At 55.2% G+C, this 27,511-nt stretch overlaps 1 protein-coding gene across 1 annotated transcript in view; it reads right to left on the reverse strand.

Moving 5' to 3' along the window:
• Positions 1-7,636: 7,636 nt before the first annotated feature.
• The window catches only part of RGS5 (regulator of G protein signaling 5), a 30,685-nt gene continuing 10,810 nt past the window's right edge, over positions 7,637-27,511 (reverse strand). Inside the window, exons 2-5 of the mRNA XM_080649343.1 lie at positions 20,814-20,924; positions 15,107-15,168; positions 10,221-10,387; positions 7,637-8,497 (exon numbers count right to left, since the gene is read on the reverse strand). Of these exons, the coding sequence (XP_080505469.1) occupies positions 8,336-8,497; positions 10,221-10,387; positions 15,107-15,168; positions 20,814-20,924 (502 nt within the window). The 3' untranslated portion in view covers positions 7,637-8,335. The remainder of the gene's footprint in view (positions 8,498-10,220; positions 10,388-15,106; positions 15,169-20,813; positions 20,925-27,511) is intronic.

Consider the following 27,511-nt stretch of genomic DNA (forward strand, 5'->3'; position numbering starts at 1 on the left):
CTCCAGTGGTCGTTCATTCGCGTTCGCTTCACAACACCAGGAAAGAGGCTTTGCTGCTTAGTTTGTTCGCAACACCCTGCAGAGTCCAGTCCATAATCGGAGACAACCCTGGGCTCCTCCTTGACATGCACTGCACCACTCGCCACCTGGGCCTGTGAGCCTCAGGCTGGGTGCACATGAATCTCCTCCTCCTCCTCCCCCCCCCCCCCCCCAGCAGAGGAGAGCGCCAGGAGGGCGATGCAGGGGTGCTGTGGGCAGAGGCAGACAAGCAGCTGCTGGTATTAGCTCATGGAGTTGGAGGTCATTTGGTTTCTGGCTGACCAGTTAGCTGGCAAGGATTCAGTGTCAGTTGGTTAAATTCTGTTCTAGACTCAGGACACAAAGATTCCAAGGAATAAGACATAGTGTTTATCCAGCTCACAGTGAGGAACTGATGGGCGAAGGGGACAGTGGGATGGAAATAAAATAGATTCGTGCTCACTCCCTGGTGACACCTGAGGAAATGCTGACCTCCTCTGACCATACCCCTCTCAGCCAGACACAGCAGCAAGCAAGTGGGCCCGACGGGGCTGTGAGAAGCACGGCCGTATTTTGTAGGTTATGAAGTCCATCCGATCATCATCACTCTGCGTTTCGTAGAAACTCTATGTAGCCCTGCTTTTGCAGGCGGGCAAACAGAGGCCCAGGTGAGCTCAGGTAGGGAGCCAATGCGAGGGCAATGATGGTTGCAAGCAGAAAAGCCATTTCTCGGGCTCCGGAGCCCACTATTACCCACACGTGATTTTCCGAAGTCCGCACTAGCTCCTCAAACAGACAATGATTTGGTTTTTATCACAAAATGCCCTCATGTCTTTGAAGTCTCACGGCTCCTCTTGTCTGTGTGAAGAGCTAAGATCTGAATAACCCTTTCATCTGGATTTCAAAAGCCCTTATCCTCACAGTGCAGGCGCTCCATAGACAGCTGATAAATAAACAGAAGCTCCTTGTGCGAGCTAAAAGCACACACGCCTGCCGCTTCTCCTGCCTGTTCTCAATCATTCCCGAGGGGCAGGATGGGAGATCTGTCAAGATAAGACACCCCCAAATGCCATTAAGCCTTTTTAGAGGATGAAAGTGCAGTTTCAAAGGGGTGATTTGAGCCCCCCCCCCTCGCTCACCTTCTCCAGTGAAATACAGCGGTGTTGTCATGAGAAGTCACAGCAGCAAGGCGTGAAATCATCAGTAGTTCAGTTCTTTTCAGAGGTTAGCAAATTGTCCGGGGTGCGCAGGGATGAAGAGCCTGAGAGACGCCTGACCTACTTACAGGAAAGAGCAAAGGCACAGCCAGGGCTGTGGGGGCAGAGCTGCCTGGGCCGGGGAGCGGGCGTGCCTGGCGGTGACCGAGGCCCACCGGCTGCAGAGAGGGGCTGGGGGTCCTGGGCGCTCGCGAGCATCTGTGCTGCATGCATCCCCGCTCTGTTTCCTCTCGTGCCCCCTCTGCTCGTCGTCAGTCAGTACACCTGTCAGCACAGAAGCCGTGGTTGCGGTTGCTATTTAAAAAGCAGTCAGAAGAAATAAGGGAACACCAATCTAGTCAGCCTTGCTTATTAAAGGCTCCGGGCACCCATTCCTCTTCAAGTGTCTTTGATGTTTTCCTGGAATTCTGCTTGGAAGCCAGGAGGGTTAGGGCCTGCGAGGCAGGTGCCCCATGTCACAGCCAGCAGCCATCAGGCGCCCCGGAGCACCTGGACGGGGCCTGGTTTGGAAACGTGACTCATTAACACGCACAAGCCTGCCCTGCGGCCAGGGAGCCAAGGCTGCCCTTCACCAGCGTGGCTTCCTAATGACGCTCCCGCCCCTGCTTCGTCACGGGAACAGTTCAGTTACTGAGAAGGTAGGACTTGACCAAAAGGTAGAAAAGCCTGGGATGTGGTCCAGGAATCTGCCCGATGGGACTGAGTCAGGTGCAGCACGCACTGGAGGCTGTGGGGAGGTGTTCAGTTAAGGCATTGGAAAGAGACTTGTGGGTGCAGTAATCCCCGAGAGACTGCTCCCTTTGGACATGCAGTGTGGGAGCTCTGAACGGCCAGCTCGCGTGGCGCTGGCCTCGGGCCACGCTGCACTGAGCCCGTTTGACTGGGGTCCAAGCCAAGCATCCCCATCTGCTGCCTGGTGCACGGGGTCCCTTTGGGCTAGGGCAGTGGTCGGCAAACTCATTAGCCAACAGAGCCAAATATCAACAGTACAACGATTGAAATTTCTTTTGAGAGCCAAATTTTTTAAACTTAAACTTCTTCTAATGCTACTTCTTCAAAATAGACTCGCCCAGGCCATGGTATTTTGTGGAAGAGCCACACTCCAGGGGCCAAAGAGCCGCATGTGGCTTGTGAGCCGCAGTTTGCCGACCACTGGGCTAGTGGACTGAGCAGGAGGGTATTGGTTGGACCTCTATGCCTGCTGTGGATTCGCCCAGCGGCCTGAGAGCCTCGCTCCTCTGTGGGCGACACTTCCCGCTGGAAACTCTCAGAAACTCACCCATGATCATAGAAATGAAGAGGAAAAGAAGAATAAAAATGACTCAGGGACCCTACATCATGGCAACGGGATGAGAGACGGTCAGAGCCCAGTCAGACCCTCGGGTCTGTCCAGCCACCCGTGTCCACAGGGTCCTCATGGTCCTTCCCCCATAGATCTGCTCCCGTCCCAGCTTCTTTCTGCGTAAACTTGCTCCCCCCCATATGCTCTCAGCCCATCCCCTAGCCCCGTGGTTGGCAAACTGCAGCTCACGAGCCACATGCGGCTCTTTGGCCCCTTGAGTGTGGCTCTTCCACACAATACCACGGCCTGGGCGAGTCTATTTTGAAGAAGTGGCGTTAGAAGAAGTTTAAGTTTAAAAAATTTGGCTCTCAAAAGAAATTTCAATCGTTGTACTGTTGATATTTGGCTCTGTTGGCTAATGAGTTTGCCGACCACTGGGCTAGTCCATCAGGGCACCAGGCCCAGGGCCACAGAACTGAGCCCCGGCGCAGGAGAGGATGGCTGTGTTCAGTGTCAGCACTGGACCATGTGACCGGGGCTCCGGCCGTCCTGGCTGGGAACAGCAGGGCTCCCAGAATCCAAGGGAAAGCGGCCAACGCGTGGAGAGAATGGGGCACGCGGCACGCGACTGCTCCTGCTCTAGTCTGCCTGCTGGGCCCGGGAGGGTGGCGAGCGGGAGCTGTCCCAGCTGGTGTGGGGCTCGCCTGGCGGTAGAAGCGCAGGACCGGACACGCCATCCACCTGAAGGAATTTCCCATAAAGGATGGTCAGGTCTCAGAAAGAACTCGCACGAGGCTGTGACCTGGGTACATATTTAATTAACATATGTGATTGCAGTTACAAAGTCATGCGGTGCCTTATTTACCAAAAAGCAGGAGTCACATAGTACACAGCGTGTTAGACATAAAATCAGAAGATAAACACCATTCTTCCTAAATGAAATCTGACAAATGGGTGTCCAAAACCTTCATTTCCAGGCCTTGTTCCGCTGCGTCTCCTGATGGCAAGCCGCCAGGTGCAGCATCTTAAACACTTAGTTCCCTGAATCCCGATCCTGTGGCTTAAATGCTCCAAGTTCCTTCTGCCCAGTGACAAACCCCTCAGCGCCCCTAGCCGCACACGGCCCGGGCGGGTTGGCACTTTCAGGGTCCTGTTACCTGTAGCTGTGCTCAGACCCAACTCTGTGACCCATCTCCTCGGGGGGGCGGGGGGGCGGGCAGCCAGGGCAGGGCGGCCGCTCAGGAGAGAAAGCACCAGGCTTATTACACTGATATGATGCTAAGAGTTTGACTTGTAGCTTCTCTCCTGGAAATGTAGGTTAGTATGAAACGGTGAGGTCAGGATAATAGTACCGAGCAGATCTATGGGGGAAGGACCACGAGGACCCTGTGGACACGGGTGGCTGGACAGACCCGAAAATAGAAAAACGATTTTGCCTCATTCTCCACCCTGAGTTTCCATTCAAAGCCACGCTGTGTCCTCAGCCGGGAGAGGCTCCGGGTCCGGATGGACAGCTGCGCGGGGAAGCCTCTCCTGGGTGCCTGTCGCCTGCTCGGCCGCAGGACCCGCTGGGGTGCAGGCGCTGTGACACAAGGGCAGCTCCTAACCTGCCACGCAGGAGCCTTGCCGCAGGCACATGTCCAGCACAACCCGTGTCACGGGGCGTGGAGAGCGACGGCCAGAGACACGCGGACTCACGCCCAGGACCTGCGGGTGGCCTGGGCCTCGGGTGTGGACACCTGGGTGTCAGAGTCCGAGTTCACCCTTTGCTGTCCGGACAGACAAGCCAGACGGGGACAGTGGACTCCAGGTCGCTTTCTCTAAGCAAGACGCCCCAGGATTTCGGATGAGGCTCCTCCCCGGCTGAGCCGTGAGTCTTGCAATGCCTTCCGGCTGACCTGCACCTGCACCTGGACCTCGTGGGGGGAAGGCTGCCTTTCAGTCCCGAGGCCAGCGCTCCTACCTGTCTCCTAGTGATCGCCACCTCCATCGGCCCACACTCACTTCCTCACCACTCCTTCTCTCCGTCCCTCCTCTTCCCGACCCTCTCTCTCCCGAACCTGCTCCACCCCCAGAAACAGGGTCAAGGGCCTGCTGGAGGCAATGATCCCCCTGGAAAACGATTAGCCTGGTTGGTGAGGGCGGACAGCGTGGCGAAGCCCGGCGGGTGCGTGTTAGTGTACCCGACTGGCTGGGGGGCCGTCTTTCTGGAAGCTCCTGGAAGGCTGGTATTCACTCTCTGGGAAACGATTGTTGGTTCCCTGTTGAAAGGCAGCGTGTGTCCACCGCCCGAGCAGCGCAGGCGCCGGCTCTGCAGAGGCTCAGAGTAGGAGCGATGTCCTCGCCGAGCTCTTTCCCTTTGCACTAACACCTGGACCCGCCTTCAGCACACGCCATGCAGAGCGCCGGGCGCCCAGGGCTGCGGGGGACCTGCCTTCAGCACACGCCATACAGAGCGCCGGGCGCCCAGGGCTGCGGGGGACCTGCCTTCAGCACACGCCATACAGAGCGCCGGGCGCCCAGGGCTGCGGGGGACCCGCCTTCAGCACATGCCATACAGAGCGCCGGGCGCCCAGGGCTGCGGGGGACCTGCCTTCAGCACACGCCATGCAGAGCGCCGGGCGCCCAGGGCTGCGGGGAACCTGCCTTCAGCACACGCCATGCAGAGCGCCGGGCGCCCAGGGCTGCGGTGGGGCGGGCTCCTTCCAGACTTCTGAGTGTATTGGCCTGAAGGCAAAGTGATGGCACTGCCTTAGTGAGTTCCGGATTTCTGAAGGGGTCTGTCTGGGAGAAAGAACGTGTATAGCAATGTGATTGTGTGTGTGTAGGCGTGTGCACATACATGTATGGGTGTGTGTGTGCACATGTGCACCCTCACGGGTGCATGTGTGAGTGTATGTGTGCGCATGTGTGTGAGTGTGTGTGTGCTGTGTGAGTGTGTGTGACTGAGTGGCATGTGTGTGCGTGTGAGTGGTGTGTGTGAGTGGCATGTGCGTGTAAGTGGTGTGTGGGTGTGTGTGAGTAGGGTGTTCATATGAACCAGTACTGCTTTAATAGACAAACATGGAACACAGAATCCACAGTCTGAGTCTTGCTTCTGGTCCAATTTAAAGTGACCCCACCCAAGCAAGAAGACTCCGGACGGCATCCCTGGCCTAACTCTGTCCCCCCAAGAAGGAGACACAGATGCCCCCGCTCCCCTGACCACTGTCCGCACCCAGGCCCGCTGGCCGGCCCGCGCCTCCGACCGCTCTCCTTCCCCAGGGGGTGTCCTCGGGGAGGGGTGCGGAGGGCGGAGCCACCGAGAAACAGGTGGTGCAGTGCCTTTCCTGGGAAGGTCACCCCAGTTTTGCTAACTGCCCAGAATTAAAAGAATGTATTTTCTTTGTGTTACCATGGAGACTCCTAGTAACAGTTTTTCTTTTTTCTCTTTTTTCTCAGTTTAAAAATACTTCCAAAAGATTTCAAAGACATTTCCTAGGGCAACTTTGATGTGTTTGCAATTTTTATTGGGCGTGTGATATCTGAATTCCTCATTGTATTCATTCAGTGAAGAGCTTCGTATGTGTGTCTACGCCTTGAAATTTTAAATTGTGTGTACGTGTTTGTACGCATGTCACCGTGTGCCTGGAAGGCGTTCCTTTCTCTGTGGCCTCCACAGCGCCCCCGGTACTCCTCCCACCTCTGCCCCCAGGGTCAGCGTGTGCAAGGTGAACCAGCAAGTCCACACACGGTGAAGGGCAGGGTGTGCGTCCACTGGGGTTCCGCCGGCCCACGTCTGTAACTGGGAGGCTGTGGGCAAGCCCTATCATATCTAGTTAATCCTCGGGGCATTTTCAAACATGTGCATGAAATATCTGAATTCTTAATTACATTTAAAATGTTCTTAAAAATGTCTTGGCGTCCAAGGGAAAATGCCGGGCGTAGCCCCTTGGTTGCTGGCTTCGGCTGCATTAGAAGGTGAAGGGCTGGCAGTTTAACGGGAGGGGTGGACGCGGGGGAGGAGGTGCCCATGTCCCCGAGCAGCAGCCCTGCTGTGCGGTCGCCTTCATGACGGAGGTGTGGCCTGCCCCAATGGTCCAGGGCTGGGGACAGCGTGTCCTTGAAGGGGCTTTCTTGACAAATGTGACTACGAACCCCGCAGGACGGTGCTGGCAGTGGGCCTGCGCCCCGCCCGTGCAGCCAGGCAGCGGACAGAAGGCTCTGGCCGCGAGGCTGCCTTCCAAGTGACAGGAACGAAGGAGCCGCACAGCACCCTCCTGCAGGCGGACGCGGTGACAAAACTGCTTCACTCTCCGGTTCTGAGGGGATACCTGCTACAGGGGCTGCAAACGTGGGAACCAGGAATGTGTGAGCGACTCGGGGAGGACAGGAGGGGGCGCACCAGCACTAAGCAAGGGGCCCTCCGCGGAACCTTCCAGGATTTTATTAACCTTTCTAGCACCTTCTTGTTTAATCCACTCACTAGCCTCGCTTGGCCACCCTCTTACAGGGTTTGCTGTGATTGTCCTTCTCAAGCCATCAGGTAAACAGTGACTTCATCTATCACACCGACTAAAGCGAAGACAGCCCATGCAGGGCTCACAACGGCGAGATACAGAATGAAGCGTGACCTCAGCAAGCGCACAGGCGGGCGGGGCCGTGTAATTTTGCTACTGTTAATGAATCATAATGTAAATATTTGTGTTTCCCGATGGTCTTAGGCGACCCTGCTAGCGGTTCTCAACCCACAGGTTGAGAACCGCTGCTGTAGAGCATAAGACCATCGGAAAACACAGGTATTTATATTACGATCCATTAACAGTAGCAAAATTACAGTTATGAAGTAGCAACGAAAATAATTTCATGGTTGGGGTCACCACCACATGAGGACCTGTGTTAAAGGGCCGCGGCGTTAGGGAGGTTGAGAACCACTGGTCTAGGGGATGGCATTTCCCGATTTGGCACCCAGCCCGCTGGACGTTGAGTGAGAAACAGCAGCTGCTTTAGTTTGCATTCCGGTGTTAACATGTCAGACTTTGGCACGTGCACGGATTAGAAACAATGCGAAATGGAATGTTTGGGCCCACACGCTGGAGACAGAGCTGCAGTTATGACAGAGCCCGTTGCCGATCTCAGGTCATTGATCTCATACAGAATTTGATAACTTTATGGGGGCGTCTGGGCGGCATGAGGAAGAATCGGCATCGCACATAGATGATGTACTAACACAACCTGTTCCTGATTGTCTCTCTTGCAAATAATCACCAGCGACACGAAGATTCTCTAAGAGAAAGATCAACATTTTAAGTAACTTGCTTAAGCAATTGGATAGTGGCTGCCTCGTAAAACTCTTACCACCTTTTACTAACCAAGGTCAGAAATAATTTGGCGAGTGACGCCCCTGGACCAGAATTCAAACAACAAACAGGACCTGTGACTCTCCCTGAAGCCAGCCTCCCACACCTGTGCTTGCCAGACCAAGGCGGGGGCGGCCCCTGACCTTTCAGTGCAGGCGCCGCGCTCAGCGCTGCCCACGCTTGTCCACAGTTCCTTGCCTTGGGCAGAACACCCCCTGGTGCTGACGGGTTTGGCAGCAGCACGCTCTCAGGCATATGATCTGAGCGGAGCTTAGTGAAGAGTGGGGCAGGACGAGGAAACTGGGAAAGAAGCCTTTCAGACAATGATGGCCAGAGCAATGGGAGCCGCGTGAGTCAGCCGCCTGGGGTCCCCGGTGGGTGTCGGGGAGCAGAGCCTGGAGGGAGGAGAGTCGTCTGCTGGGAACGCGGGGGTTCGTGGAGGAGCAACTCACAGGACGACTCTCACGGCCGCTACACGGCTACTTCATGAATTCCTGATAGAACTCGGAGCGCACGAAGCGGGGCAGCGAATCCTTCTCCATCAGGGCGTGGACCCGCTTCTGGGCCACATCAAAGCTGCTCAGCGAGGGCTCCACCAGGTTCTTCATGGTGATGTCCTTGGTGAAGTGGTCAATGTTCACCTGCGGGCAGCAGACAGGCTCATCAGGGCGGGCGGATTTCCCCTAAAGAGTGAGGACGATGGCTTCTACTTTCTAGGTCGTGGCAAAGGCCACTCGGGTTAGGACGCGGCCAGTTAGACATGCACTGGGCGTCAGCCCCGCCGCTGTGCACCTGCCGCACTGAAGCCTCGGGCCCAGCACTCAGCCTTTCCTCTGTCGGGAGGGGAAGGATGTGCGTGTCTGTGTGAAGGTGAAGTGGCTTTTTAAGGTCACAGAGCTAAGGGGTGTGTTTGAATCCAGGTGTGCACCCGTCTCGCCTGGAGGCAGGCCATTTAATGAGCCCTCGGTCCTTAGACGGGGCCCCCTCTGCTTGTGCTGGTAACTTAGCCAGGGTCCTATTCATTCCCGGGCCTCTGTTTCCCTGACAACACCCATGTTTGAATAAGGGACGTGAGAACGTTTTCCTGGGGCTCCAGGCACGCGCTCTGGCCTGGATTCCATGAAGAGGAACGGAGTTGGTGGGAAGGCAGGTTAGAACTGGGGAATCCCGGGACGTAGGGAACTCATGTCTGTGATGACATCATGAAGAGAGACTCATGCTGCAGGGAGAGTGTGGCCAGCGCCCTGGCCTCCTTGTCACAGGGTGGGAGGCTGAGGGGCAGAGGGGGAGGTCTGCAGAGGAGCCTGAGCTAATTTCCACCGCAGCATGGAACCCCGTAATCTCCAGGACTCTTCCTTCTCCCCCTCGAGCCACAGGCCCCTACACACCATGCTCCTCCCTGCAGCTCCTGGAGGGGCTCACCTGTGGGTAGCGAGGTCTATGCTTGGTCCATACATTCAAACATCCACCTCTGAAAAGGATTAGCCATGACTAATTCATAACCAGAGTCTGGAGAATGTATGGAGGAAAGGGATATTGGGGGAGAGCCCCTCACTTCACCGAGAGAAGATGGCTGCCCACCTACAGGGCTCCTCGGACCGTGTGGGGCTGGCTGCCCATCCTGGGAGAGATTTAATCCCTGACTGGATGAAGGGGTGCAATGTGGTACTAGAGAGATCTGACCCAGCACCAAGCACAGCTTTGCTGTGGCGTCCTGAGCCCACAGAGAGCAGATACACGACCCCAAAGCTTCTCTGAAATCAACACACACCTGGTCGCTGGTGGCTGATTGATGGAAGCTGGTCTTCCAACTGTCTCATCTGGCAACAATCTGACCTCCTGGAGCAGGCACCCTGCTGCCCCCCGCCCACCCCGAGCATAAGTGCATAAACTGCCGATGGGGGTGGACAAAAGGGTGGAGGAGGGCAGAGCGGAAAGGAGTTCACATGGGAAGAAAGAGCAGGGAAGGGGAAGAGAGAAATGGTAGAGGTAGGGACACTCGCTAGGTGTTAATAGTTGGGATACTAATGTGTTTTCACATCCATTGTTTAATGCCATCCTTACAGCCCTGCCTGCTGTCTTCCTCATCCCTTTTCATGAAGGAGGACGCTAGGTTCAGGGGGAACCGCTGATTCATTCAAGATCACACTCGGGTGTCATTGCTGCTGAGTGAGATCACGCTGCTCGGTGCGGTCCTGGCTGCTTGGCCACACTGCTCTGCCTCTGTACCCAGCAGGTGCTCAAGAAAGGTGGCCGCTCCCAGTCAGAGTGGCCTTGGGCTGCAAACCGTTTCCTAGGCGTGGCCCTTCCGGGGGAGCTGCTGAGGGAGCCTCACAGACCACGCTCAACCCCCTCAGGACCCACCTCTTTTGGGGCCTCAGTCTGGATGAATTCTTCATAAATTTTCTTTGCCTTCTCAGCCATCTTGGCCGCGGACGTGGTCTTCTTGAAGTCCTCGCAGGCCATCCAGAACTCCAGGTTCTCCTCACTGAACTCGGACTTCAGGAAGCTTTTGAAGCTGGCGAGTCCATCTAGCAAGGAAGAAGGTCGTTGAGGAAACAGATAAATTTATCTATCGTCTACCTGTCATCTGGCTCTCACCCATTGTCATCTACCTGTCCGTCACCGTGTCCCGCGGTGTCGCCTAGGCTACCGATCTCTGTCACTTAAGAAGGAGCCTTACAAATGTGAACCCTGGGGCAGATGTAATTAATATCCTATTTCCCAGGTGAGGCCAGAGCGGCGCAGTAAGTGCCCTTAGTAACCAGCTGGCAGGTGGCGGAACTGGGGTGCCGGCCAGTTCCCGAGAGAGAGGCTGACCAGGACGCTGGGACCTGGTGCACTGGTACTCGCTCACTTAGGATTTCATGAAAATCTGCACTGGAAACTTGGATTGGCAGTGGAAGTGACAGGAACGTTGACTACAATCCCTTTTTCTCTTTCTACAGATGACGTTTGCGCAGGTCAGGCGCTACGATGAGTCAATGGGTAAGTAAACAGGCAGTTCTGCCAAAGGGAGTGGGTGGGATCCGGGGAAGTAGGAAAAGATGAAGAAACACAAAAAACATGTAACAATGAAGGGGACACCTGGAGGAAGAGGGACAGTGACAGAGGGGCCTCCCTGCCTCCGAAGGAGGGGCCTGCGGTTCCATCCCTGGTCAGGGTGCATGTGGGAGGCAACCGAGCCTGTGTCTGAAGGGCGGGTGGGAGGGGCGGGGAATGTACCGCCGAGCAGGGACCGGGCCAGCACTCACACATCGGGCTTTAAAACAAGGTGATAAAGGGACATCCACACACAAACATGGGCTCTGGGCATGCCTGGGCCTGATGCTTTCGTTTGCTGGTTTGTTGCTTGTGTCCTACCCTCCAGTGGTAACCGCCACACAGTGGGGCAGCAGCCATGGTGAGGGGAGGCGCCAGCGTCTTCGTGATCTCCCTCCTCTTTGAAGCTGACTGACTCTCTCTCTACAAATGCAGATCTAACACAAACATTCTAACAAATCTGCACGGAGAGCCCACGTCCACTTTTACCTAAGGAAGGCTCCCAAAGCGGGGAGAGAGGCGCTAGTTTGCACCGACTGTTCCCAATGGCAGACTCGGTGACACGCGGCCCTCCCCCGGGCGGAGCGGGAGTGACTGTCCCAGGACCTCGGGCCCGTTTTCCCCTCACTTGTTCCCATCAGCAGGCCTTCTGCAAGCTCGTAGCTCTAGCTGGAACGTTTTCCTACTGAATTCATTTCCTTTGACCTAATTTCATCCATTTCCCATTCCCTCGGTTGGTCTCCTCCTTTACTCTAACTGCCCCTGCATTAGTCACTGCTCAGCACGGGGATTTATACCACAGGCTGCAATTCTGTGATGGCTAAGCCAGGACAGGTGGGGTCCTTTTGTCAATGTATTGTCTGGATATGTTCCTGGTCTCCGTGTCCTGCGAAGTCCCTGAAACCACGTCCACCTCTAACGAGGCAGGATGGCTCCGTGATAGCGAGCGTGGGCCAGGGTACCAGTGACCTGGATTTCAACAGGACACTTGCATGCCACCCCTCCCTGTGCTGACCCTTAAAAACAGCTCCTACTGAACACCTGGGAATATACCTGGGTGAGGGCAGGTCTGATAAGAAATTTCCTCTAGAAGCCTCGCTGGAAAAATCACTTTAAAACCATCTCACACTGTGTGCCAGGGCAGTCAGACGGGCTCCCTTTCTCCCTGCCCATATTGCCTACGTGCTTGCTGTAGCCCAGGGACATGCTGTCACGTCTGTGCTGAGAGGAGCAAGGCCTGCTTCTCTCCTCACCGTTCAAGTTTTCACTGTCTCCTTTTGGTTTGTTCGTTTTTGTTAATCCTCACCTGAGGATATTTTTCCCAATGATTTTAGAGAGAGTAGAAGGGAGACAGAGAGAGAGGGAGAAAGATGCGAGAGACACATGATTGGTTGCCTCCCACATGCAACCTGACCAGAGATGGAACCTGCAACTCAGGTACATGCCCTTGACTGAGAATCGAACCCTCAACCCTTAGGTGCGGGGCTGACTCTCTAACCACTGAGCTACCACACAGGGCTCCTGTTTCTTAAACAAAGGTGTCAGGTAGTCCCTGTCGGAATGGGAACCTTCACAGGCACTTTCCAGCAGCCAGGAAGTGCAGGCGGGACAGCCTGCTGAGTTCTCACCCCATCGGCTCTGAGGCCGAGGACACAGCCTCAGTGAGTCTGCGGCCAATTTCCTGCTGAGGCTCCACGTCTCCATGGGGCACTCTGAGTTGTTCTGCCTCTTTGTAAAAGGGAGAGAGAGAATTCTGCCCCACACACTATTCATCCTGAGGACAGTGCCAGGACTCCCAGACGATGCTCAAAGGAATAAGCTGGAAATACCCGTGCAGGCCTGGGCGCTGAACCCCACGATATTGTCTCAAGGATTTTTGTCGATAGACGCACTTCAAGCCCAGACTCATGAAATGGCTCTGTGCTCTGTCGGTCTGGGGTGTTTAAAGCTGTTCTTTGCTCACCTGGCTTCTGAGGATTCTCTGGGGGCCCCTTACGAGGACCCTCTGACGCCCCCTCCTCCAGCCCCTCGTACCTTTCCCTCTTTAACCCCTGGCTCATTCCTCAGAGGTGCTCTCTGTTAGTCCTGGAAAGTCCTGGTGGGCTTGACTTTAGCAGACCCCAGACCACATGTCTCTATTCTGCAAGCAACACACGTGTCTTCTTTGCCCCTCCCAGCCCCTGCCCACTCCACACCCCAGTAGAATCCCCTTCCCACATTCCTGACAATTCGCAGACTGTTCTCTGCGGAGCCTGCACAGCCTCCGGACACCTCCTCACACCTGGTCAGGCATCACTGCCTAGGAAGCCCAAGACCCCGCTGGTCCCCCCTGTGAACCCTGGGCTGGGACATCCGCGACAATCCGAGTCGCCCTAATGAGTGGGCAGCTTTTGACATCCGTGTAAGTGCAGGCCTACCAAAGAACACACAAATGCATATCTATTTTCCCCTCCGAGAAGTAGAAAATATTACTGCAGAATTTCCGGCCTCAAGCTCACACTGGTTTGCAAACTGAAAGACTTCAGTCCCTCAGTGGATGCTGAGGTGTTAACACGAACTGCCTCACTCACCGTCCCCATCTTTCTCATCCCAGTAGCTTCTGTCCCCCAAAACTAAAACATGAACTACCGCCCTCAGCATCTGCATGGCTAAAAGGGACTATGCATATAATATACATCCTTCTCCTCAGTAGTTTTGAAAACACGGAAATAGTTCTGCTAATTCTCAGGTTTCTGGACATGAGTAATAAACACCAAGCCCCAGGGCACTTAGCTCACAATGCATCCCTCTGCCACTGCCAGCTGGCTACCGACCCAGAGCCCCTGCCGAAGACAAGGAGTAAGTCAACTGGTCAGCATAAGTGTTTTTCTCTTAGTTGACCTTGTGGAATTTTGGGTCCCAGAAGCAACAGAATTCATTTGTCACCCATTAGGTCACTGAGCATTTACTGGACACTTCACAAGTCAGGGCAGGGTACTCTGTTTAGCACAGAACGTAAAAAGAATCAACAAGGACTGAGGAAGTTCCGGATGGGACGAGTCGTGTTTTGCCTTGAGATACTGAGCAGGAAAGCAGAAACTTTCCCACCCAAACAAGACAAAATGTCCGTGTGCAGTTGAACACGCACTGCTTGTTATGTACTCTGTGCCCGTTGGTCATGAAGATCCTGTGAGAAATGTTTTTTTAATCCTTATTTTTGCAAAGCATCAAACTAAATGTCATATTCCATTCTTGTGGTGAAGATGGAGAAATATGGGTTTGATATCTTAGGCAGAATAATTATTAGAGTGAGCTATTCAACAAATATTTATTTTCCACATACTGTGCACTTCCTGTTGTAAAATAATGGGGGTCAGAAGGCCAAGTCCTGGCTGCCAATGAGTCTGTAATCTATAGGAGGAGGGGAAGGACTCTAAATGGAATAGAGTAGCAAATGTTGAGCAGAGTCGCCAGCATTAAGGGGCACAGAAAAGTACAGACAAGTGTCTCTGGAAGCTCAGAGGAAGGCGGGAAGGGCAGGCCCTACATGAGCTTTGACAGGAGAGGGAGGTTTCCACAGGGAAGAGGTGATGCACAGCAGTGCCCGCAAAGGGCTCGCCATGGAAAGCCGGCAGGCGGAGCAGCAGTGTGATGGCAGACCAGCCGCAGAGCACCATGGAGCGTCCTGAACATTGGAAATGGCACTGGATACCGTCAGCCTTGGGAATGCTCAGGATATGGGTCAGGGCAGTGTGCCATGTGGACTGGCATGGCCTGGGCAGGAGTTCTCGCTGACACCTTAGTCCTGCCTCGAATGAAGCTCTGGAAGGCATGCTGCCAGCGGGAAGCCGGGCTGGGCCATCACACCAGGTCAGAGGGTCACAGAAGCACTGGCAGCCCTGCAGCCCAGTGGTGCTTACACGGCTCTCTCAGTCCTTATCAGCCCACACGAGGCTCAGCGGGCAAGGGAGGGCTTCCACTCCTGATGAACGTACTAAGGGGCACCCGGCCAGGACACGTGCACACAGGACAGGGGACATGCCATGAGCCGTAAGCTGGCTCTCAGGACGCTCACCCTCCCGTTCTCACCACACCCCCTTGGCACCTTCCCTTGTTGAGGTTGCTTTGGAAATTTAAGAAATGACAACGTTAGGGGAAAGGACATGGCCATGGGCGGTGTCCCCTCCTCTGTCCCTCCACGGCTCTTGTCAAACCCAGTCGGGACTTACAGCTGCTCTGCAGGAGCTTGTCCAGGGAGCCGCACCACTGCAGGGCCTCCTCGGGCGACGGCCTGGGTCAGGGAGGAGATAGAACGAGGCGACAGCATTAATGGGTTACAGCAGACACCAGCAACCACGGACCATCCTCAGCACAAGGGGCCAGAGCTATTTTCCTGCCCACAATGGTTTGATGAGGGGTTGCTTTCAGCATCTATTTGTACACGTTCACCTCTTTTTGGACAAGTTGGTTAGGTCTGTCCTTTTTTGGAAGTGGAGTCTATTTGTCATGGAGCTGTGTGGTGGTTCTTGTACATTCACGAAAGTGTTTTTTCCTAAACGTAACAACGACAGCCTGGGTCCACGCAGGGATGAGCCCGCGTTCTTGTCTCACAGTGCCCGCCAGCCACCTGGCTTGGTCTGCAAAGGGCACGGCCGCCTCACGTCCGGCTGCCGCCACCTCCTCAGGGCCTCTGTAAGATGGAACGTCTCTGTGGCGAGTCCACATTGTAAAACTCCGGGTGCATTTTCCCTGTCCAGTTAGGACAGGCTGGGACTTGGGAAGGGCCCCTCTTTCTGAGGAACGTGTGGTACCACGAGAGCAGGAGCAGCACAGCCCTCCCGGCGGACTCCCTGGAGACCAGCCAGTGCTTGACTTCCCCACGGGTGGTCCCGGTCAGGCTGAGCTGGCTGTGACCTCCTGGCTGTGACCTCCTGGCTAGGGCCTCCTGGCTGGGGTCTCCTAGCTAAGGGCCTCCTGGCTGGGACCTCCTGGCTGTGACCTCCTTGCTGGGCCTCCTGGCTAGGGCCTCCTGGCTGGGACCTCCTGGCTGTGACCTCCTTGCTGGGGCCTCCTGGCTAGGGCCTCCTGGCTGGGACCTCCTGGCTGGGACCTCCTGGCTGTGACCTCCTTGCTGGGGCCTCCTGGCTAGGGCCTCCTGGCTGGGACCTCCTGGCTGGGACCTCCTGGCTGGGACCTCCTGGCTGGGGTCTCCTGGCTGGGACCTCCTGGCTGGGGTCTCCTGGCTGTGACCTCCTGGCTGGGATCTCCTGGCTGGGGTCTCCTTGCTGGGGTCTCCTGGGTGGGGTCTCCTCACTGTGACCTCCTGGCTGGGGTCTCCTGGCTGGGGTCTCCTGGCTGGGACCTCCTGGCTGGGGTCTCCTGGCTGGGGTCTCCTCGCTGTGACCTCCTCGCTGTGACCTCCTGGCTGGGTCTCCTGGCTGGGACCTCCTGGCTGGGACCTCCTGGCTGGGGTCTCCTGGACTCACCTGCTCTAAGGCTCAGGTTTACAATGTGACTGCCTCATCATCACATCACATCAGGGCAGACTAACCAGGCCTTCATTAGAATAGTAAAGCCATTTTTCCTAAATCGGAGTTTCCTTAGCTCTTGTGTACCTATTGTTCAGACAATCCAGGACAATTCCTGCTTCTGGTTTTTAAACACAGTATCTCAGGGCTTTAATTGTTCAGACTGGCAGCGGGGTTGACGAGAGGAGTGCTGCCACTCCTGTGCTGTCTGGGCTCACATCTGGCCTCCATTTTTGCTGGGAGTGAGGTGGCTGTGGAATTTGGAGCTAAAGTGCTAGAATAACTTGTTCACATCTTGCTGCCTCCCGGCAGAACACGTACAAATTTGGAGTCATCATTCTGTGACTTTTCATAGAGTTTTAACTTTTTAGTATTGAGTAGCAATCCTGGTGAAATACGGTCAGGGGTTTCATCTATTTCCCTGGCAAGAAACTTAAGTATCATAGATCGGAAATGCAGTGCTCACTCCTGGGAATTTAATTCTACAAGCAAACCCCTTCCCGCCCCGGGTGCCGGAGTGCAGGCGGGGACGGGGCAGGAAGCGAGGTTACCAGTGTGTCCCTTTATTTTTCTGCCTTGTTTTTTTCCTACCCAGAAAAGGACCTGGTTCCTAGTGGCCCTGAACCCTCCTGGCTCTCTGTGCGCCCCTGTAACCGCCCCCCAACACCACCCCCGCCGAGAGCCTGTTCTGTTCTGCTTGATTTCATGCCTACATTTCTGACCGAGGTTTCCCTCCCTCCACGGTGGGCGAGGTTTTGCATATTCTAGACGCCCCTGAGCCTCCGAGGATTGTGGGTAGATACAGCAGGACATGAAACCACTGGATGAAAGGAACAGGCCTGCTTCACACCCGGAACCTCCCTGATCATAAGAATATTCTCGTGAAGCAACATCACCTCCCCTGTCCTTGCAAGACACACGCCCGCAGCACGAAGCCCAGGCTGTGATGAGCAGTGGGAGGGAATGCAGGTTCGTCCTGCCCAGTTCTCAGAACCTGCGGCCTCGTTAAGTCTGACTTCTTCGGAAACAAGATGGATGCAGCTCTAATGACCACGGAGGGTGCTGGTTTGCAAGGCTGTGGCTGACCGCAGAGCTGGACATGTGCCTGCCTGCGGGTGTGGGGTGGGGAGCCGGAACCAGTGAAAGAAACAGGTGTGAGAGCCAAGTGGCCGGGCGAAGGCCACACTGTGCTCGCGGCTCTGACAGGCAGGTGCCGCTGCCCATCCTGAGAGGGCCCCCCCCCCGCCCCCCGCCCCCCGCCGGGTGCCTGCAGCACTAGCCTGCCCCCGGCCACTAGGACATAAATGAACCAGGGTTCCGTTTGCCCGCAGGAGTCTGGGCGAAGAAAGCCACAAATAACCCAGAACTCCGATAGGAAGAATTTTAGCCCAGAAGGTCCTACAGCTCTGCACTGACGAGGTGGGGCCCCGGCGAGTCCTTCCTCCTCTCTGAGCACCAGGGTTCCTCTCTGTTTTCATATCCACAGTCCCTACCTGCCTAAACCCTTCTGGCGGTGTGCCCACAGGCTCCTGCCCTCGACAAGGAAAGGACCTCAGGTCACTCGCCGGCACTGGGCAGTGCTCGCTCTGCTCTCACGTGTCCTCACAGAGCGGGCCACGCAGGACTAGCCCACAGTCGGTGAACAGTGACCGAGCCACCCCCGGGCCGGCAGTGACCGGCACCGAGGACGGGGCACAGGGAAAAGCACCTGCCACTGTTGGTGTCAGTCTGGCCGGCACAGTGTGCGGACGGACACACTCCAGACCTGCCCACGGCTGGGCGCCCTCCGTGCCTGGGCTCCGTCCAGAGCTACTGAGCGGGAAAACAACAGCCAGAGAAACGGAGTTCCCAGCTAGTGAGCCCGGCAGGGAGAAAAGGAGCCTGGAGAGCATAAGCGAACGGTAAGAATGCCCCACCCGAGCAGGCCCTGCTGGTGCTGTAAGCACGACGAGAGAGAGTGACTGCAGACTGCATTGATGGGCTTTCCGTCTGGGGGCTGTGCATGGTGAGGACCGCGGCCGACGCCGAGGGATGCTCCAGGAGACAGTGGGGGGAGTGGGGCCTCGGAGGAAGAGAAGTGGGGTCCCGGGGGAGCCAGTGAAGGAGTGATGCTAAGGTGGCCGACAGTGGGCAGAGTCAAATGCTGGGGCGGGGAGCAGAGGGTGAGGTCTTCGAGCTGCCAGTCTCAGTTGGTGACTTAACACCTGACGAGAAGGAGTTAGAGGAGAGGCTAGAACAGTGACTTTCCAGGCCCAGAGGTGCCCAACAGACGAGAGAAAGGGCCGGCGCGGAGGGCAGAGGGGCGGGAGGGCATTGTTCAGAGTGGATGGGCACCTGTCCCAGTGGGAGGTCCAGGGGGACAGAGCGATTGGCCATTCTGAACCAGGCAGGGGAGCCAGCTTGGGGGTCAGGACAAAGGCAACTTTTTTCTATTTTTTTTTCCATGATTCAATATTCTTTTTCCTAATGAGAAGAATAAAGATATATCCAAAAAATAGAAAATGCTTGTTTAAAAAAGGATTTTTTTTTTTTTAATAGATGAGGGGGTTAAAAATAGCTTCAGGTTTATTTTAGCCTCTCAGGTTTATTTCTTCTCTGGGAGAAGAACATGAGTGAAAACAATACAGAGAAATGTTAAAGTGGGGGCAGAGGTGGCGGGAGGACACAGAGCAGTCCTGTCCCGTTAGCTGGGAATGCGCCCCCTACGAGATGTGGGGGCTGGGGGGGCAGGAGCTCAGTGGGAACGGTCTCCGGGGACATGACAAAGTTTCCAAAGCAATTCCAACTACTGCAAAAAGAAGGGTGGGAAGACAGGAAAGCAACCCAGCAACAGCCTCAGGTTTTCTTCCAAAGCTGCTTCTGCCTGAGCCCAGTGCACCGAACGATTCAGTGTCTGCGGACGTTAAAGCAGAACATCGAGGCGGGACTGTGGTCCTGGGCTTACTTTAAAATGAATTCCAGAGATCAGTGAGCACCATGTCGCTTGCTTCAAAACAGACTCTCTGGCCCCAGCCGGTGTTGCTCAATGGATAGAGCGCCGGGCTGCGGACCAAAGGGCCCGGGTTTGATTTCAATCAAGGGCAGGTGCCTCAGTAGCAGGCTCCTCCCCGGCCCAGGACCTGGTTGGGGCGCATGCAGGAGGCAGCCAGTCGATGTGTCTCTCTTGCATCAATGTTTCTCTCTCTTTCCCTCTCTCTTTCCCTCTCTCTAAAAATCAATGGGAACATATCCTCGGGTGAGGATTAACAACAACAAACAAACCAGACTCCCTGACCAGTTGCTGCTATGGAACATGGGGCCTGCGCTGCACACGGGACCAGCGCCCCTTCCTATGAGCAGGAAACAGCCCCCCCCCTCCCCCCCCCCCCCCCGGGCTGGGAGCAGAGGTAATGAGCGCAGGAGAAGGGAAACACCACGCAGATGAGGGAGGATGGAAAGGAAGGACCTGTCTGCCTCCCCACCAGGCCAGCTGTGTTCAGTCCACGGTCATTTGAACAAAGAAAAGCTGGGACAATTGAGAAAGATAAAAAGAAAGGGTGATTAAAGGGAGTCCTTTACTTGTATACAGTCTGCGATGCCTCCAGTGTCCGGGTAGAGGAGTGATGGGCCTTGAGTCCATCTGGCTTACCTCCTCTGGGCTCACCTCCGGCACGCCTCCCTCTGGGCGCTCAGAGAAGGCGCTGGGTGTCCCGGCAGGACAGGCTGCGGCCGCGTGAGGCCAGTGCGTGAATGCTGTCCTGCTGAGCCATTGAGGAGCCAGTGCCAGGGAGCCAAGATGCCTGTGTCTTTAGACCGTTGTGCCCCCCTACCCCGAGGCGTGTGTGGGAGGTGGGGGCAGGAGGCCGCCTGCAGAAGCCCAGGCGGGGACACTGGGTCCGGCGGGGAGAGACTGTGCGCTGTGCGTTACATGGAGAGCTGGCCCAGTGCGCATGCCTCCTGGCTGGGACCTCCTGGCTGGGGTCTCCTCTCCAGCAGGGAGCAGTCTCTGTCCCTCCGCTGGGCCTGGCACTGTCTTGGAGAAGAAACTAAGAGGCTTCAGTTGTCTGCCTGGTCAGAGCCGCTTCCTCAGGGGGAGCCCCGGCGTCTCCCTGGGAGGACAGCACCAGGTGGGCGCCAGGGCCCAGTACTAACTGGGTCAGAGAGGTCACCTGCCCCTGGCGGCCGGAGAGCCGGTGACAAGGCGGCGGCACCTGCTCTATGTAGCGCGTGGTCTGTCTCCCCAGCAAGGTCCGAGGTGGGCCCGACCTTTGTTTATAACCATCCTGCCACACGCAGACTCACTCCCGGCTCAGGAGGCCCAGAGAGGCGCATCTGCAGGCAGCGCTGTGGCCGGCCTGCGGTGAGGCGGGGGGAGCACGCAGCCACCCTGCAGGGCCCCGGGGGTGGGGGGACCCACACCACGACTCACTTCTGGGTCTTGGCTGGCTTCTCCGGCTTCTCATTGTAGGGAATAACCAGGTCGGCAGCAGGGTCTGGCTTCTGCAGGAGAGTCCCCAACTTGATCTTAATCTCCTTGGCCCTGAGAGGAGAGACAGAGGCTGAGAACGGCCACGGACCGACAAGGACGCTGCTTTCTGTGTCAGAATCACAGTGAACAAAGCCCCCTCCTCTCCCCCCCCCCCCCCCCCGCGACTGCTGTGGCGGGAGGGACGCTGTGCCGACATTGGACCCAGGGCTCGTGGCCAACGTTCGAGCTTACACTGCCCTGCTTATGCGCTATCTCACCCTGATCTTGTTTGTGTGTGTATCTGTCATGCTACACATGGCGGATTCTGTAGCATTATTCCCATTTACAGGTGAAGAAACTGAATAAGACTTTATTTTTTTTTATTTTTATTTTTTTTTCAAATTTTTTATTAAGGTATTATATGTGTACATATCTTACCATTGCCCCCCCCACCCCACTCCCATACATGCCCTCACCCCCAATGTTTTGCATCCGTTGGTTACTCTTATATGCATGCATACAAGTCCTTCAGTTGATCTCTTATTTCCCCCACCTCTCCCTAACCTTCCCGCTGTAATTAGACAGTCTGTTTGATGCTTTACTGCCTCTGTAACTATCTTTTGGTTCATCAGTTTATAATGTTTTTCATTATCCTTAAATGAGTGAGATCATGTGGTATTTTTCTTTCATTGACTGGCTTATTTCACTTAGCATAATGTTCTCTAATTCCATCCAGGTGTCTACAAATGGTAGTAATTCCTTCTTTTTTATGGCAGCATAGTATTCCATTGTGTAGATGTACCATAGTTTTCTGATCCAGTCATCTGCTGACGGGCACCTAGGCTGTTTCCAAATCTTAGCTATTGTAAATTGTGCTGCTATGAACATAGGGGTGCATATATCCTTTCTGATTGGTGTTTCTGGTTTCTTAGGATATATTCCTAGGAGTGGGATTACTGGGTCAAATGGGAGTTCCATTTTCAGTTTTTTGAGGAAACTCCATACTGTTCTCCACAGTGGCTGCACCAGTCTGCATTCCCACCAGCAGTGCACGAGGGTTCCTTTTTCTCCGCATCCTCGCCAACACTTGTCGTTTGTTGATTTGTTGATGATAGCCATTCTGACAGGTGTGAGATGGTATCGCATTGTCGTTTTGATTTGCATCTCTCGGATAATAAGTGACTTTGAGCATGTTTTCATGTGTCTCTTGGCCTTCCTTCTGTCTTCTTTCGAAAAGATTCTATTTAGGTCCGTTGCCCATTTTTTTATTGGATCATTTATCTTCCTTTTATTAAGTTGTATAAGCTGCCTGTAGATGTTGGAAATTAAACCTTTATCAGTGATACCATTTGCAAATATGTTCTCCCATACAGTGGGGTTTCTTGTTGTTTTGTTGATGGTTTCTTTTGCTGTGCAAAAGCTTTTTATTTTGATGTAGTCCCATTTGTTTATTTTCTCTTTGGCTTCCTGAATAAGACTTTAAATAGCTCACTCCGAGGCCAGCCAGTGAGGGATGGAGGAGGCGCGCTGTCAGCCTCGGGCGCACAGACTCCCAGCGCTGAGGGGTCCTCCTAGCGCCGAGGGGTCCGCCCAGCCCTGACATTAATTAGAAGCGTAACTTTTGAAAAGATGATCACGTTTTTCGGCCTGAGCTCAGTTTTTTCCTCTGTAAGATGAGTCAGCACAGACGTGTTCTTCAGCCACTGCTGCTGCAGACAGGTGTACACGACCCGCCCGGCCGGGCGCCTGTCTGCCACAGGGACTGCTTACCTGGCCGGTTTCCCAGCCCCTCGCCGTGCTCCCCAAGGGCGTCGCAGTGTCCTCACACAGTGAGGCCCCACCGGGTGGCCCCTGCTGCCTCTGGGCGGCCCTCCGCGCATCCTGCCCCCGCCATGCCCAGGTGGGGGTGAGTCCTGTGGTTGGGGTTCTGGGCTCGGCTCCAACCGTGTTCATGCCCAGTCTCCAAACTGACCTGCTAAGTTGTCCGTTGTTTTATCACGAGTCTGAACTCAAAAAGGCACCCGGCTAATCTTGAACATTGAGCCGCGAGACAAGCATGTACTGGCGGAGCCCAAAGCCCCCTGTCCCACTGCTGGGCCCTTCAGCTGCCTGTGGGTGGAGTTTGTCATATTGCGGGCGGTTACTGATTTATGTATCTGTTTTCCAAGCTAAGGGGGAAACTGAGTCTTAAATACCTTTTACCTCCTCTGCATAGAGCAGTGCTTGGTAACATAATCAACAGACAAAAATATTTGCCAAAGCGAACTAAAAATATCTCACTTCTGTTGCTCACAACCCACTCACATTTATCTCCCGGTCGAGGCCCATCATAACCAAAGTCTTAAAGGGCCGGCCGGGCCCGTGCTGTGGCCTCAGAGGCTTAGTCATATAAACACTCCCTCACCCGTTCACATGGAGATGGCAGTGAGACCGTGTGAGTAAAATGCACGAGGTTAGCGGTTATGGATGTTCAGGAGAGAAAGATAAGGAAATCCAGTGTAATTTACAAAAACTCCATGACACTGAATCGCACCATCGTTGCCTTTAGGGTTGTAGACATGATTTCAAACTATGACTTGGGACCCGTCGCCTCCACACCGTCTTTTCCTTTCGGTTCTACCTGCTCTGTGCTGCCCCGGGACCTTCTCGTGGCCAAAGCCGAGGGGCCACACCACAGCTGCCAAGTCTCAGGGCTGAAGACAGACCACGGGCCACTTTGATCCCAGGCTCTGAGTGAGGCTTAAGTTAGCCGGTTCACATTTTTCTCTGCCTAGCAATTGGGACTGAAAAAAGAGCCTGTCCTCACAGAAGTCCCCAGTGCATGTGAGGCCCCGGGCCTCGGAGCCCACCCCACACAGCAGCTTCTTCAGTCGCTCCAGCTGCAGCCCCGGCTCCCAACCCAACTGAGCCAGGTGCTAACACCAAGTTAAAGCAACTGAAAAAGCCCCAGTCACTAAGGATGACACCCACCACTCCCACGTTGCTCCTCTGGAGAGGAGAGTCGCCACGTTTATATTTATCTAAGACAGGCAACACTTGTGCCACGCCGTGGGCCAGCACGCAGGGCAGCCCGACCACGGCGCCCGCCTCTGGGAGAACTCCCTCCACCCCCTCCCTGGGCTCCACCCCGTCCCCAGCACGGGGGCACCCGTCTTCCCTTCCAGCCTTGACCGGAGTTCACTCTCCAACGTTTCAAGAATGATCTGCTCGGAACACGTCTGGGAGGCTTGGCCTCAGTGGGCTGATCCTTCGGGTTTTCATTTAGCTTTTCCCCTCTGTTCTGTTTCCTCTCTCTCTCTCTCTCTCTCTCTCTCTCTCTCTCTCTCTCTCTGTCGTGCTCCCTTTGAGCCGATGGCTTTTGTAAGGGACAGAGGGATATGTGTGCCTCCTGCTGCGAAGGGAAGCTGGTGAGACTCTGAAACAGGGCTTGCTCGGTCGCTGGGCAGTCAATAAGGACAGGCACAGGGCTGTGTGCCTTCAAGGAGCTCAGCATCCACTGAGGTCTGCAGCTCACACCCCGGCTCATGCTTCCCACGGGGGAAGGTCCACAGGGCAGCGGAGCACCGAGGGGTCCTCAGGATCCCCAGCGCAAGTCAGGGGCTTCTCAGAGGAGGCAAAGCTGGAGAGCAGGTGGCTGGGGGGCAGGAGGGGTGGGCCCTCGGGCAGGAGAGGGGCCATGCCCGAGGTTGGGAGGGATGCAGGAGTGATTCTGTGTTGTCCTCTGCTGCTGAAGGGGAGGGACGGGGACCCGTGAGTACCAGTCTACAGAATGCTGGTTGGAAACAGGGAAGAGGAAGAACTGCCGACCGCTGCCTTCAACGTCTGCGTCCGCCAAGAGGCACCAACTCCACCTGCTCCAGGTTTTCCGGGGTCACCTTCGGGACGCCATGTCCCTCAGAACAGTGTCTGTGCATGGTGGTTACATGACAAGATGGCCCCAAACCTTTCCAAGCGGAAATGAGCCGCGCCTAGAGCAATTTCTCCTGTCACTGCTCAAGTGGGTTTTGGGGTGACCCGTACCCCCACTGGTACTTGGAGCATCACTGCCAGAAGCCAGAGCCCAGTTCCCCTAGTACAGACCCCAGAGCCCTGGCCTGCCCTCAGGCCTGCCCGGGGCTGGGCACTGGAAGGCGGTCCCGGGGAAACCTCTCTCAGGGTCACCTCCAGGCCCAGGTTCAAGGTCAGGCGTTAAGGGGGAGCATGTGGTGGGACGTTCATTAGGAGTTTGCGAGAATACAGAGTATTATTATTGCGTCACACACAACAGGAACACGTAAAGGCTGAGGAACTGACAGGCACTGAAGCACATGAAATATTTTGCTTTTTTTTTTTTAAACGAGGATTAAGTGTCACTGTCTTTGCTTTGCTCCTCTAGAGCCTCTGGAATGGATTTCATTCCTCTCCGCGCCCCCCCCCCCCCACAGCCTCCCCAACAACGCGGGGAAGGAGCGCACCAAGGAAGGTCAGCCCAGCAGAAGTTCACACCGAGCACTGTGTCCCCTTGAACGTGGCCTTGTGTGGGTCTGACAGAAGTTAGCGTTCAAACAACTCCATCGGAGCAGGGAGCCGCCCAAGGAGTGTGCAAGTCAGCTGGTCGGCAGGTCAGAAGCCACCTGGCGCTTCCCAAGGGACATTGATGCTTGTGAGCGACAGGCGGTTCCGTCCCCTCTCGTCTCAGCCCGTTCCCTCTGCTCACAAGGGAAAGCTTGTTTTGAAGTAAAATCAACTGCAAACGCCTGGGTGGGATTTTAATAAAATGTCAGAGGACGATGCTGCTTTCCCCTGATGACTCACAGGCGGGATTTCACACTGAACAGGGCTTGTGCAGTGTTAAATCCGCGCCTGCACGTGCCCTGGCTGGGAAATCAAATTTCAGGAAGTTCTGGGCCACCTCACTCCTCCTGCTAATGGCAGACCGAGTGCACGCGTGGAAAAGAGTCCGGATCGCTAAAAGCAGAAACATGGCTGAACTGTTAAGAATATTGTTATAGTCAAGCAACACTGCTCAACACCCAACTATTTATAAAGGCCTGTGCTCGGCGTGTCACAGGTACAAAGACACCCCTCGCCTTGGAGCGCTGGGAGCGGGCTGTTCCCTGTCATTGATGCGAGACCTGATGACACCGAACAAGGGCTGGAGCTCCAGGGGCTCAGACACACACTCTGGGATGACCTTTCAGCGGGACAGCCCCCACACTGTACCAGCCCCCCACTCCTCCACCCTCCCGCCCGGGCCCTCACGGGAGCATTGACCATCTCTCCCAGGAGAAGGTCCGTCCCCGAGAGCACAGTCAATATGGGTTCTGTGCTCCATTCCAGACGCAGCCCTGGGCCTGGCATGAACAGGCTCCATAAAGTCTGGCTCTGAAAATTGAACCAATAAATGAATGGATCGAACTGCCAGGTTACAGAAAAGCTGCGTCCTGGGGTGGGGCATGAGACATTGGGGGGTGCCGTCAAGGACGAGGTGTCTCTAATGGGCCAGGCTGGGGCAGAGTTTCAAACAGACAAGTGGGCTCCAACTGGGCATCTGCCTCGGTGCCTCCCCCAGCAGGACGGCTCTGCCGGGAAGAGGCCGGAGGGTCAACACAGTCCCCCGCCCCTGAGACCAGGGTCCTCTAGCGGAGTTCATATTTTAGTTGGGCAAGACAAACAAAACAAAGAAGGAGGGAAGGAGAGAAGGAAGGAGGGAAGAAAGGAAGGAGGAGGGAGGAGGAGGGAGGAAGGAGGAAGGAGGGGAGAGAGAAGAGGGAAGGGGGAGGGAGAAGGAAGGAGGGAGGGGGAGGGAGGAGGGAGGGTAGCACAGGAGTCCACACGCTCAGGTTTATATCCCAGCTCTTACTGACCAGTTGAGTGACTTCGGTGAGTGACTTCAATTCTAAGCTTCCATTTTCTATGCAAAATGGTGACATAGGTTTTCCCCTCGTGTGTGGTGTGTGTGTGTGTGTGTGTGTGTGTGAGGTATATGTGTGTGTGTGTGTGTGTGGTATATGTGGGTGGGTGTGGTATATGTCTGTGTGTGTGGTGTGTGTGTGTGGTGTGTGTGGTGTGTGTGTGGTGTGTGTGTGTGGTGTGTGTGTGTGGTATATGTGTGTGTGTGGTATATGTGTGTGGTATATGTGTGTGTGGTATATGTGTGTGTGTGTGTGTGTGTGGTATATGTGTGTGGTATATGTGTGTGTGTGGTGTGTGTGTGTGGTATATGTGTGTGTGTGGTATATGTGTGTGGTATATGTGTGTGTGTGTGTGGTATATGTGGGTGTGGTATATGTGTGTGGTATATGTGTGTGTGGTATATGTGTGTGTGTGGTATGTGTGTGCATGTGTGTGTATGTATGAGGAAGCTAAATGAGACCATGACTGGAGTGTAGAGTAGCACTTGGCACAGTCGACAGTCTATAGATGTTCCCTATGCATTATTCATGTACATTGGTCCTACTACCCCCAGCCCAGTGTCTTGTGCATGGGTGGTGGTGAATACATGCTTGTTGAACACATGGGTAAATATATAGAACGAAAGAGAACATGGATCTGTGTGACGGACACCGTCAGAGATTCTGAGTGCAGAGGACACGCACGTGGCTGAGAGCCTGCAGGGAGCGAGGAGCCCACACAGCGAGCTCCGTGTCCTCAGCCCGCCTGTGCTGCCAGTGAACATG

This window comes from Plecotus auritus (genome assembly GCF_963455305.1).
Source record: "Plecotus auritus genome assembly, chromosome: 12".
NCBI lineage: Eukaryota > Metazoa > Chordata > Mammalia > Chiroptera > Vespertilionidae > Plecotus > Plecotus auritus.